This window comes from Hyla sarda, chromosome 4 (genome assembly GCF_029499605.1).
Source record: "Hyla sarda isolate aHylSar1 chromosome 4, aHylSar1.hap1, whole genome shotgun sequence".
Taxonomy (NCBI): domain Eukaryota; kingdom Metazoa; phylum Chordata; class Amphibia; order Anura; family Hylidae; genus Hyla; species Hyla sarda.
In genome coordinates this window covers 191,222,305-191,235,893 of record NC_079192.1, presented here as the reverse complement: position 1 = coordinate 191,235,893, position 13,589 = coordinate 191,222,305, and the positions used below count along the sequence as shown (strand labels likewise).

The window sequence follows — 13,589 nt, the reverse complement described above, 5'->3', positions numbered from 1 at the left end:
AGGGCCCTGTGTAAGGAGGTATCAATTTATATTTTGGATTTGATTTATATTATCTTATACTTTGTAATTTTTATATTTAAATATCTTTTCAACATATAAAGTGAAGCACAGTCTGATTTTATTCTTCTGTAATTTAACCATCATGTACCATTCATGGTATTAGTCTAGAGGCTTTTTGCTACCTTTTTCTCTCTACAAGATTTCTAATATACTTTGGTTAAAAAAAAAAAAAGTTTTCTATGTTTTTATTTGTGCTTTAAAAAAAGCTCAAGAGCACATTTTCCCCCATCTTATACACAGACTTGGGACCAAGGTCCAAACACAGAAAGTGCAGCCTGGAGTGCTGAGGGGGGGGGGGGGGGGGGTTGTCCAGCATCATCCAATCATAGCTCCTCTCACACTTAACTGACACACCCCCCTCAGCTCTCCAGGCTGCACTTCCTGTGTTTAGTCTGTGTATAAGATGGGGGAAATGTGCTCTTGAGCTTTAAGCACAAATAAAACATAGAAAACTTAAATTTTTTTTAACCAAAGTAGATTAGAAATATTTTTTATTTACCATAAGGAGTGCAATAGCAAAAATTTTTTTTTATGTGAGTGCCCATTTAATGGCTGCACAAATGATGTGAATAGCCAAAAAATTATAAATTTTTTTGGTTTGTTTTTATCAGGTACAAGCATTTGTATGAAAGTTTATTCACCCAATAATTGGCCCATGTAAGAGGACCTTAGTACTCCAGCACAATTTAACGTATCCCCTATCCACAGGATAGGGGATAAGTAAAATTTTTACCTTATATCTCCTATAAGCTTTGCTGCTAATCTATGTTTAAATATTGTGACTTGCAATAATGATTTTTTTTTTTCCACCAAGATTCACCAGTTTATAATTAATTTTTTTCAATAATTTTTCTTATTTATGCAATGAACAGTTTGGTTTCAAAAAATGGAAAAGTCATGTAACAGAGAGACCATGGGAGGATCGGTCTGATATTGTGAAAGAACTCTACTCTGAACTAAATTTAGTGAAAACATCAGTTGGTATGATAACTTTCACATAACTTGTTAGCGGGTAAAAGTGTATAAGCACTATTAAACATACTAATGTATTACATTTTCATTATGAAATGTTTAGATAATACAAATACTGCACAAAATTATACATGTGTTCTTGTGTTTTTTTTTTTTTTTGTTTGTTTGTTTGCTTTTCCTTCCACTGGTGGTGGTGGTACAGGTGGTGGTGGTACAGATTTGTAACAGACATTGAAGGGGGGGGGGGGAAATCTTCATACACTGTGGGGGCCCATAGCAACCAATAAGATCGCTTCTTTCATTTTTGAAAAGGCCTCTGAAAAATGAAAGAAGTGATGGAATTGGTTGCTATGGGCAACTCAGCAACTTTTTTTTTCTGGACAGGTTCTTATAAATCTTACCCTGTGTACTTGGAGATGTCACATATGATGGTCCAAAACTTGAATTGAAACTCTGGGCTAAATTTCTAGTTTTTAAAGCTAACCATTTGATAGTTGTCAGTCAAACATTCACCTGACCACTCTCTTCTAAGGGTACATTCACACCAGGTTTTACCTATACGGGGATCAGATCCGGCTGAGTGGAAACCAGGCGCTCCCGTATCCCAGTCAAACAGTGACTCCGGTCAGCTTATTTTTGCCCCGTATCCGGTATACTACGGTTTTGGGTCCATTCAGAAAACCGGATACAGGGCAAAAATGAGCCGACAGTCATGGTTTGACTCCGGTCAGCTCATTCAAATGAATAAGAAGGGGCTGGGTCCAGCTGCTCACCATATAGATAAAATGTGGTGTGAATGCACCCTTACATATCTCTTTAGCTTGGCTGAACATAAATGTGTTTTCTATTGAGGGAGGAATCTAAGTGGTCATGGGCAAATCTGTGACTGCTTGTCTGAGGTCGGCTTGAGAACTAAACAGGATGAAATGAAACCTGTTCAGTCACTTTCTCTGCGCTGTTTAGTCATGTGTGTTTTCAATTCAAAATATGAACAGTAGTTTTGCATGTGATCTGTGTATAGAAGCTAGCCCATAATGTCTTTATCTAATGTACTGGTATTTTATTTCAGACTCCACTTTAACATTTGGCAACCTTCTTTATCTGCTCTTGTTTGGATGGTGGATTAGCCTGTTTTATCTTCTAATTTCAATTGTGATGTTTATCACAATTCTGGGATATCCTTATGGTAGGTTAAACATCAAAATGAATCTGTGGTTGAGAATATCAGGATGCAGTGAAAAAACAGCTTATCATTATTGGGGTGTGAGGTGCAAACTTGCATCCTATGCAATTCACCTCAGCTGTCCAGAGTTTTCCAAAGATACAGTGAGGGGAGGGGAGGGGAGGGGAAGGCAGAGCTGAGCAGGATGCAGCACTGCACCTCCCTCAGCAGGAGGGACGCAGAGCTGTACACACCCCTGCTCCTGTCATGAGGACATTGATTTGCACAGCCCCACTTCTGCCATGAGTGGAGCGGGGCTGTGCAGATCTATGTCCCAATGACAGGAGCAGGGGTGTGTACAGCTCTGCATCCCTCCTGCTGAGGGAGGTGTGTGGAAGGAGCGGTGTATGGGAGCGGGGCTGAGGGAGGTGTGAGGGAGCGGGGCTGAGGGAGGTCCGAGGAGGGAGCTGAGGGAGGTGCAGAGTTGTCTCCTGTCCAGCTCTGCCTTCCCCTCTCCTAGCTGTATCTTCGGCAATCTCTGAACAGCTGAGGGGAGGAGCGATTGCAGAACAGCATAGTAAGCAGTTCTGCACCTCACAGGGGATTCAGGGATTTAAAGGGGTTATCCAGGATATATGTATATATGTGTGTGTGTGTGTGTGTGTGTATATATATATATATATGTATATGTATGTGTGTGTGTGTGTGTGTGTGTGTATATATATGTGTATATATATATGTATATATATATGTATATGTATATATATGTATATATATATTTATTTATATTTAACCCCTTAAGGACCGGGGGTTTTTCCGTTTTTGCATTTTCGTTTTTTGCTCCTTGCCTTCAAAAAATCATAACTCTTTCAAATTTGCACCTAAAAATCCATATGATGGCTTATTTTTTGCGCCACCAATTCTACTTTGTAATGACGTCAGTCATTTTGCCCAAAAATCTACGGTGAAGCAGGGAAAAAAATCATTGTGCGACAAAATTGAAAAAAAAAACGCTGTTTTGTAACTTTTGGGGGCTTCCGTTTCTACGTAGTACATTTTTCGGTAAAAATGACACCTGAGATTTATTCTGTAGGTCCATACAATTAAAATGATACCCTACTTATATAGGTTTGATTTTGTCGGACTTCTGGAAAAAATCATAACTACATGCAGGAAAATTAATACGTTTAAAATTGTCATCTTCTGACCCCTATAACTTTTTTATTTTTCCGTGTATGAGGGCTAATTTTTTGCGCCGTGATCTGAAGTTTTTAACGGTACCATTTTTGCATTGATAGGACTTATTGATCGCTTTTTATTCATTTTTAAATGATATAGAAAGTGACCAAAAATGCACTATTTTGGACTTTGGAATTTTTTTGCGTGCACGCCATTGACCGAGCAGTTTAATTAATGATATATTTTTATAATTCGGACATTTCCGCATGCGGTGATACCATATATTTTTATTTTTATTTACACTGTTTTTTTTTTATTGGAAAAGGGGGGTGATTCAAACTTTTAATAGGGGAAGAGTAAAATGATCTTTATTCACTTTTTTTTTTCACTTTTTTTTTTGCAGTGTTATAGGTCCCATAGGGACCTATAACACTGCACACACTGATCTTCTATGTTGATCACTGGTTTCTCATAAGAAACCAGTGATCAACGATTCTGCCGCATGACTGCTCAGGCCTGGATCTCAGGCACTGAGCAGTCATTCGGCGATCGGACAGCGAGGAGGCAGGAAGGGGCCCTCCCGCTGTCCTGTCAGCTGTTCGGGATGCCGCGATTAGCTGCGGCTATCGCGAACAGCCCGACTGAGCTAGCCGGGAACTTTCACTTTTAGCCGCGCGGCTCAGCTCTGAGCGCGCGGCTAAAGGGTTAATAGCGCGCGGCGCCGCGATCGGGGCTGCGCGCTATTAGAGGCGGGTCCCGGCTTCACTATGACGCCGGGCCCGCCGTGATATGATGCGGGGTTACTGTGTAACCCCGCGTTATATCAGAAGAGCAGGACCAAGGACGTACCGGTACGTCCTTGGTCCTTAAGGGGTTAAAAAAAAAAAATTATGTATATATATATTAGATAGATATAGATATAGATATATGAGATATATATGAGATATAGATATAGATATATATATGAGATATATATGAGATATATATGAGATATAGATAGATAGATAGATAGATATATATATATATATATATATATATATATATATATATATATATATATATATATATATATATATATATATATATATATATATATATATATCTCTGATCCGCACAAAAAGCAGAGGGAATTGCTATAATATTTTTATATTCTTAGGTACACGGAAATTTACTTGTTGACTGTATGCCCATGGGATAATTCATGTTAAAAATGTATAATTTTTATGGCTGTTCAGCGAGGTGTGACTTACGTATTTCACCCGTTTTAGGTGTACTATGTTGGAGGCTTGCAGGGTACTTTGTTTGGCCATTTGGAAAAGTTATTTTGAAGGTATGAGCAGATGTAATGTACTGTAAAAATGAATTCTCTGGCGATTACAAATGCGGAATATGCATACAGAGAAAAGAATAAATCACATTTTACTTCTAAATGCACTTTCCTTCTTCCTTAGCTTTACATGCAGCTAGGTAATTTTTGGAAGGCAAATGCATTTACACAGTGATTTTCTGAACAAACGCTATGCACAAAGGCCCAGCTTAACTATTGTTAATGCACCAGAATTTTGGTGTCATTTTGGCACCATTACGTCCCAAATGACTTCCTCCTTTATCAACTTTTCCGCTGGGTCCAAAAAGGAGGTATGGGTTCCTGGAATGAGGTGTGCAAAAAAATAAATTATACAAATTAAAAATATTAAACCAAATTCTTGCACATGTTTAAGCCTACTCATAGTTGGGCTAAACTATAAAGGGGTATTCCAGGCCAAAACTTTTTTTTATATATCAACTGGCTCCGGAAAGTTAAACAGATTTGTAAATTACTTCTATTAAAAAATCTTAATCCTTCAAATAGTTATTAGCTTCTGAAGTTGAGTTGTTGTTTTCTGTCTAACTGCTCTCTGATGACTCACGTCCCGGGAGCTGTGCAGTTCCTATGGGGATATTCTCCCATCATGCACAGCTCCTGGGACGTGACATCATCATTGAGCAGTTAGACAGAAAACTTCAGAAGCTAATAACTATTGGAAGGATTAAGATTTTTTTTTTAATAGAAGTAACTTACAAATCTGTTTAACTTTCCGGAGCCAGTTGAGATATAGAGAGAGATAGAGAGATAGAGAGATATATATATAGATATATATATATATATATATATATATATATATATATATATATATATATATATATATATATAAAGGTTTTGCCTGGAATACCCCTTTAAACTACATCACAGGCCCCCCTGGGATCAGACATATTATCCCCTATCCAAAGGATAGGGGATAAGAGGTCTATGGGTGGAATACCCCTTGAATGTTTGAATGGAAAACATCTTAGTCCCCATTCAGGTAAATGTTACATATCTAACCATTATGGATGATTTTATTTTTGTCTGCTTCTTGGCAAAATATATCCATACTATATTTATTTTTTATTTTTTTCCTGTAAATCTTTTTTTTTTTTTTTTTTTTTTACCTCAAAATAATGCCAAAATACTGTGTGCACATAACTTAACTATTCCATTAGTTTGTGTGCCTTTACTTCTTTCTGACATCCATCAATCTCTCTACAAAACAGTTTTTTATTGTCATATCCTTTGATTACCTGGTATACTCACTGGCCACTTTAATAGGTTAACTGCTTGTTAACACAAGCACTAAGAAATATTGAAGATATAATTCTTTGTGACATACTATCATAAGAGGATCAAACCTGGTACTTGAAAGGTGTACCTAATAATAAAGTGGTCAGCAAATGTATAGGTGGATTTCAATTTTGCATTGAAGACCAGGAACTTCAGTCTATCCTGTGGTTTTATGAGAAGCTGTGCTTATTTACTATCTCAGCACTTTGTATAAAGTATAGCATGAAGGATAAAGGCAAAAAGAGGGTCCAACCCAGTACAGTAATGGCAAGGTGTCACTTAAAAAGGGGCCAGTGAATGTACCAGTACTGTCTTTCCCATTCACTTGTCTCTAGAATACAAACTTTGAGTATCCTTGATCCAAAAGTGTATACTTTTTTTCTAGAGCGGTATACCACACAATAGGAAATGTTATGTGAGGTTCTCAAAGATTGAGGTCATACCAGAAGTTGATGAGTTTGAGAAGACTCCACTTATACAAAAATGTGAGAGACAACCTCAAGGCCCTGAGGTCAACTACTGGGTGAGTCCAAGCTTTTTCATTTGCCAAGGCATTTTCAGCTGCTACCCTGTTGAAACTAGAGCTTTATTTATTTTAATTTATTTATTTTATTTTATTTGAATTCATGTTGTATATTTTTCCCCAGTGGCGTGTCAGCACTTACATTTGGCTCCTTGGGGGATATCCTGTGCTTGCGGTAGTCCATGGACTTGCTTGTTTTATCTCCTGGATCTTGGTCTTTTTTATCCCAGTGTCCAAAATGAATGGCAGGATTTTATACAGTGTGCTTTTAATGCCTCCAGAGCATGTTCACATCCGCCGGGAAAGCAAGGTGCGATATGGGAAAGGTCTAGTTTGTAAAAGCCAGGGCCTAAAGGGCAATATTTTATATGAAGCTTTTGTGCCAGTCGCACATTGTTTGTTTGTTTTTCTTTTTCTTATACTTCTGTGGGGTGTCAGCTTCTATGGCTACTAGTCCACTATAGTTACATCCATGGCTGTGCACCTCCAACATACCTCCAAATGCATTGTGACTCTGCAATTTTCCTTTAAAAAAATTGTAATTTCTACATTGTTCAAGTAAAAATAAGGGAACAATGTCTTCTGTTGAATAGCAGTTTTTTTTTCCTTTTGGTTCCCGTTTTTCCGAGGTTCCTTTGTAACACTTAATGTTTTCTAGGTGGATGACTCCTATAATGCAGATGTTATTCTCTGCTGCTATTATGCTGTTAATCTCTATTACTACAAGTACTCTGTGGATGGACTCAATGTGTTTGCCGTTAGTATCCTTTTGCTATGTGATTTTTTTTTTTTTTTTTTGGGGGGGGAGTGTGGCTACCCCCAACTCTTTGAGCTGATGCTTTGTTACTTTCCTTAAGAGTATGTTGACACGGTGAAATGTCCGTGCAGAATTTCGCAGGAATATTCTACACAAACATACAGCAGAGTCCCATTGATTCTGTTGCACTATTCACACTTTGGTTTCTGCTGTGGAAATCTCGATTCCATTGTCCGCTGCATTGTTTTTTGTATGTGAAGCCAGCTTCCTGATGACATTACCAGTGCATATGTTCATGCATTTGTCATCACACAGATCCACAGCTTGTGTATTAGATGATTTTGGCCAAGTCTGGGTGTGGGAGGGAAAGAAGTCCCCTCCCAACCGCAGTGTGATGGTGGACACGATACACAGCCATTTACTGCAAACACAGATCCTTGCTAAGAATGTCCATTACTGTTTGACAATTTATTAAGTTACCTTACGTTGGATTACCCCTTTTAGTGATCCCGTACGGTGAACAGTGGAAGGGTATGTTCACGCTGAGGAATTGAAGAGGTTTAATGGTCAGTTAGGTCAGGAAAATGTTGAAATCTGCCATTTTCTGCTTGCTGTGATATGGAAGTGAAATTGAAACAGAAATTAAAAGCAGAATTCAGGAGGAGCAGCAGCAAATGATGTTGGGGAGGAAGTTCAGCCATTTCCACTTGAATTCTGCTTCAAACTGAATTTCTCAGGAAAAAAAAAACCTTGAATTCAATGGGCTTTGTACTCATGGATTCCACCTGAAGAACATGTTCTTTCTTTAGGCAGAACAAAATTAAGCATCGGAATTACTTGAGTAAATTTATCTCCAATTCCTCAGTGTGAACATACCCTAAACTTAAAAAAAAAATGCGAAAGTCCAAAATTGCTGTTTTTTGGTTACATCATATCCAAGGGAAAAAAAAAATATTAAAAAATTAATATACGCAAAAGTGGGACTAATAAACTCAGATCAAGGTGCAAAAAATTAGCCCTCGTACAGCCTCGTAAACCAAAAAAGTATTACTTATAGGGGGTCAAAATAGAGCAATTTTAAACATACTTAGTTTGTTAAAAATAACATATTTCAAAAGCATTAACATGTCACTTTTCCTGTAAAGTGTACTGCATAAAAACAAATACAACAGCCCTTCCCTTGCAATTTCCCACCACAAATAAGAATTTTTGGTTTTGCCATATGTTTAAGGAAAAATTGAAAGGAGGACCCTGCTATGGGTCTTTAGATTAGATGGAAAATTAAGAGTTATGACTTAAAAGGAAAGGTGTGTGTGTGTGTGTGTTTTCTTACCATGGTACCTGGGGTCTTGGTCAGGCCGCCCTGTAACTCTCCGCCATGTCTCAAGTTTCCCGTGCCCGCCCAAAAGTCGCGTGCCTGCTGGGAGTTGTAGTCCTCTCCCAGCTCCTCAGTCAGTTCAGTGCGGCTCTGACTACACTTTCCAGAGATGCTGTGCGGCCGGACGTTTCTCTACACCATCACGCATTGAAGTTGGTTGCTATGGAAATGGTATTGCGGTATGTGAAAAATTCAGATTAAGAAAAAAACACACCGGTATGTACCACACTGTCCACTGAAAACATGCTTTTATAAGTTTGCTTTGGAAGCAAGAGATAATTGATGAAACTCTGAGGCTAGAGGTTCACATGTCGGAATTTCCGTGCAGAATTCTGCTTGGAATGTCCGCACTGAAATTCCACTGCAGCAGAGACCTGTTGAATTAACGGGATTCTGCTGCGTTGTGTGGAATTTCAGTGCCAGATGTCTCCGGCACGGAAATTCCATTTTCCATGTCCGTACAAAGAATGTTTATTCTTTGTGCGGAGTCCGCACAGAATGCATAGCTGTCTGAGACAGCGCAATCCTGTGAGGTCTTAGTGCTGGCAGATTATGCCGGTGCCCACATTATCCAGAATATCCGCACAGAGAGTCACCGTGTGAACATTCCAGTGTGTGAATGTAGCTTAACACACCAGAAAAGAAGTGCTCAGCTCTCTGCTCCTTTTGCTGGGGGGTAAAAGATACCACTTTGTTTCTAAACTCTTAAATCATGAAACAGTACCATTAACAATGATATAGGTTGGCTTCCAGTGCATCACACTTTAGCAGTTAGTAGAGGGGTAAGGTATGACCTGCAGGTTATCTACTGCAGTGCTAAATGGTATCCTAAGAGCATCTTGGCATTAAGGTGTACTTGGTTTCAAAAGGTTGAGAAACAATGGCCTAGTTATCCCCTATCCTTTGGAAAAAGAATAATTCGGTCAGTGAGTCTTTTTAACCTTTTCAAACCAAGTACCACTTAATTCCAAACTGCTCTTAGGATGCCATCAGGCACAGCAGTTCTAATTTTTGCTGAAAAACTGCAGAGGCAGTTTTACAAAAAAGCGGTTTCAAAATAAATATAAAAATATAAATAAAGGACTTCTTCTCTTTCCTTCTGGACCCACTTCTCTCTTTAGCTCAAACTGCAGAGGAAGTTTAAAAACAAAACTGTGTGTGTGATGGCAGTACTTTCAAGAATGTGAACAGTTGTAATGTTTAACAAAATAACCAAGTATTGCAAAAGTTAATAGATCATAGTGCAATAAGGCTCCAATGTTGTAGTGAGGTAAGACTAAGGTGGTTGTGACTCTAAAGTTGTATATGAGCTGAGGATGAATGAACAGTCACTATGCGTGGGATACTGGGCTGGCAGTGATTTTGTTTGTGATGCCAGGATTGTGGTAGTGGTGTGGATCTACGGTGATGATGGTGGTTGTACTGTCTGAGCTCCACTCATCATGACTCCAATTACGCCGATATCTGCATCTGGGTGCCGGGAAATGAATCCTCAAATGCCAAAACTTTTGGATAATCACTTAAACTTACTAAACTGAATTTAGATCCCTAACATACAAAAGACCATTCACTTGGTACAAACTTTATGGAAAAGTTACACAGGAGCAGGTAAATAGCCACTGTGACAGACTTTAAGGCAATTGTGGGACTTGTAGTACGCTTGTTATTTACTTTAGACTGAAGACTAACTTGTCTTTTTGCTGAAGCTGATTAAAGACATAAGACTGGATTTTCACTTGACTGACTGTTACTGGAAACTTCCGACTCTCTAGACTTGGCTCTATCTGGCAGGGTTCCAACTTAAGTGTGCACCACTGAGATCCTCAAGGGGGCTGGACCATGGCAACAAGAAAAGTCCTCCTCCCTCACCTACGTTTGCTTAGATATAGTCGAGTCTCCACTGTCTGGAGAGCATCCGACATAGGGACCCCAGATGCAAGTCTGTTACAGGGATAGGTGTGGCCCAAAGAATAACCCACACCTTCATCCAAAAGCTATAGGGCCTGTTAGCAACTGGAAAAAGGCTGCTTGGGTTGTGGTACTATATCGGCAGCGGGATCCAGTGGAGAGAGCTTCAGCTTGGTCTGGATCAGCAATGGTATTGTTTGAGGCTTATTCTCATTTAAAGTATGAGAACAGGATGTGGAAATACAAACCCCTCAGTGAGGTAAGAGGAGAGTGACACAGGAGCTATTGCATCTTTACTGGCCAGAACCAGACTCTACACTGACTTTAAAGATTTCTTCCCTATCCCAGAGGGGTAGAGCGGCAACAAGGACGGCTTCTTTGATTGGCTGCAGAGAACATGTGACTGACAGTTGGGAATTTCTACCCTATCCCAGAGGGATAGGGTGGCAGCAAGGATGACTTCCCTGATTTGTCGCTGGAGACATGTGGCTACTCACCAACTCTTACAGTGAACCCTTCCACAGCAGTTGACAGGTATGCTGATAACACTGAAAAAACACAAAATAAAATCACCTTAGGACTCAGACCTATAATAGAGACCGGCACCTTGGGGAATTCCAAACCACCAGAACAGAGTTCAAGTAGAGAAGGGGTTACTACACTTGGACACAATGCATAGTAATTATATCACCTTTGCAACCAAAGAAATAATATCCTACAAGTAAAATAGTGCATACAATTCATTTTGAAAGACCCATTAACTTTTTTTTTAATTTTTGTGGAAAAACTAAAATCCTTTTTAGGATGGTTTTTATACCTTGTTCTGAGTCTAACTGCCAAGTGTGGTACATACATAAATACAGGTGATTGCACCAGGGTATGGAAAGACACACCTCTATGTAAGATCTCACAACTGCATAGCAGAGCAAAAGCCAATCCATGAAAAGGAAAGCACTGCCTTTATAGCTCAGATAGCATTGTATGGAGGCACAGATCTGAAGAAAAGTGCAAAAAGTTTCTGCTGCAATAAAAGTTCCCAAGAACACTTGCCTTCATAATTGTTAAATAGAAGTTTGGATAAACCAGGACTCTTCCTAGAGCTGGAAGCCCCACAAAGCTAAGCAATTGGGAAAGAAGGGCCTTGGTAAGAAAAGTGACCAATAGTCTCACTCTCTCAGCTCCAATGGCCAACATTTATCATTGTCTTTTTCGACTTTTTTTTGTCTACAAAAGGCGCAAAAAAAATAGGCGCAAGCAGGGTTTATTTGCCCCTTTTTGGTTTATACATTTCTGCTGATTTTGAGTTGCAATACACATGATATGGAAGGGCATTTTGTAAAAAGGGGCAAAGCCACTGAAAGTCTCTTGAACTACACTAGCCCAGGCTTAGCTTAGCTTTTTGGTGTACATGAAGAGAGAAATTTCAGAAAATGTGACCTGCACAAAATTTATCAAATGCTCTCTGACCATTTAATAAATTTGGTGCTCTTACACATTACCAGCGCACACACAAAAAAAAGTGTAGAAAAATGCTTCACTTACACCTACAATGATAAACGCCGGCCCCTGTGTGCAGATGGTTGACCTTCTGGAAGTTTCACATTACTGCAGCACACCACCAATCTGAGCTTTTTGGCAAAGTGGCCAAAAAAAGCTTATTCTCCTGGGGCTTACAAAAAAAAAGTTATCAAACTGTGAGAAAAAGGATTCTCTTATCGGATGAAACCAATATCTGGATCCATCCACGTCTGAAGGAAACCAGCCAATGCTCATCACCTGCAAAATCCCTACAGTGAAGCATGATGGAGATGCATCGTGTTGAGTGGGGGAGGGGGGTTTCAGCAGCTCTGACATACAGACCTATCGGGGTTGAGTTAAAGCTGAATAGAGCAAAGTACATTTTCCCCATCCAACAAGACAATAGGGGAGATTTATCAAAACAAGTGCTATAAAAAAAGTTTAGTTGCCCATAGCAACAAATCAGAAGTGATCTGATTGTTTTTTATGGGCAACTGGTCAAATTTTCCTCTGCACAGGTTTTGATCTCCCCAAAGACTCCAAGCACACAGCCAAGACAACACAAGGGTGGCTTAAGATCAACTCTGTGTCCTTAGAGGCCTGACTTGAACCCAATTGAACATCTAAAGATGTAGGGGTGGGGATCATGCTCAGGGCCATTATCTTTAGCTATGATGCAGCCAATCGTTAGTTAGTGGCACTGCGTTGGTATTCCATTACAGATTGTCAAGAATTTTGGAGAAAACCGCAGCTAGCAGACACCATGACAGAAACCCAATGGGAACCCATTATTGTAAGCGAGGTATTTTAAATGCTGATGTTAGTCATGTAACTTATCAAGCACCTCCATAGCTTCTCTTCTAGAAGTGAATAATTCAGATGTGTATAAGGCCAAATTGATAAAGAGCCAAGATTGGTCTGATTTGGTTTCATCAAATGAACTGACGCAGAGCGTCAAAATTTTTACTTTTTTTTTTTTTTTTTTTTTTTTTGTGCAAGCACTGTTTTTGCCAACATAGTTTGAGATTATTTTATTTATATATTTTTTTTATTATACCCGGTGCTGACTGTTTTTCCAACCTAATCCTTGTGGGGGAGAAAAAGCAACAGATGAAGCTTTTGTCCTCATATGCTGTCCTCAAATCCTGACCTCATATCCCGACCCCCAAATCCCCTCCTCCTTTTCCACCTCCTATCCGGTCCTCGTGTCCCATCCACATATCCCGACCTCATATCACAATCTTTTATCCCGACCTCATATCCCATCTTCAGATCCCGTCCCCATTTCACAACCTAATATCCTGTCCTCATCTCTTATCCCCATTTTGAATCCTCATATCCTGTCCTCACGTGGGGGCTGAGTTGTGATGAAGATAATGTAAACTGAAAAAAAGGGGTGTGACTTAAAGGGTGGGCGGGTCTTTGTGAGATGGGGCATGGTATGTGGGGAGGGTGTGGCTTGCCAGCCGGACTGACTCATTCACCAGGAGA

At 39.5% G+C, this 13,589-nt stretch overlaps 1 protein-coding gene across 1 annotated transcript in view; it reads left to right on the top strand.

Annotated features, from left to right (window-relative positions):
- LOC130368848 (uncharacterized) overlaps window positions 1-13,589 on the top strand; it is a 109,837-nt gene that overhangs the window by 57,960 nt on the left and 38,288 nt on the right. Inside the window, exons 4-9 of the mRNA XM_056573161.1 lie at window positions 933-1,041; window positions 2,102-2,218; window positions 4,642-4,703; window positions 6,400-6,537; window positions 6,662-6,847; window positions 7,196-7,298. Of these exons, the coding sequence (XP_056429136.1) occupies window positions 933-1,041; window positions 2,102-2,218; window positions 4,642-4,703; window positions 6,400-6,537; window positions 6,662-6,847; window positions 7,196-7,298 (715 nt within the window). The remainder of the gene's footprint in view (window positions 1-932; window positions 1,042-2,101; window positions 2,219-4,641; window positions 4,704-6,399; window positions 6,538-6,661; window positions 6,848-7,195; window positions 7,299-13,589) is intronic.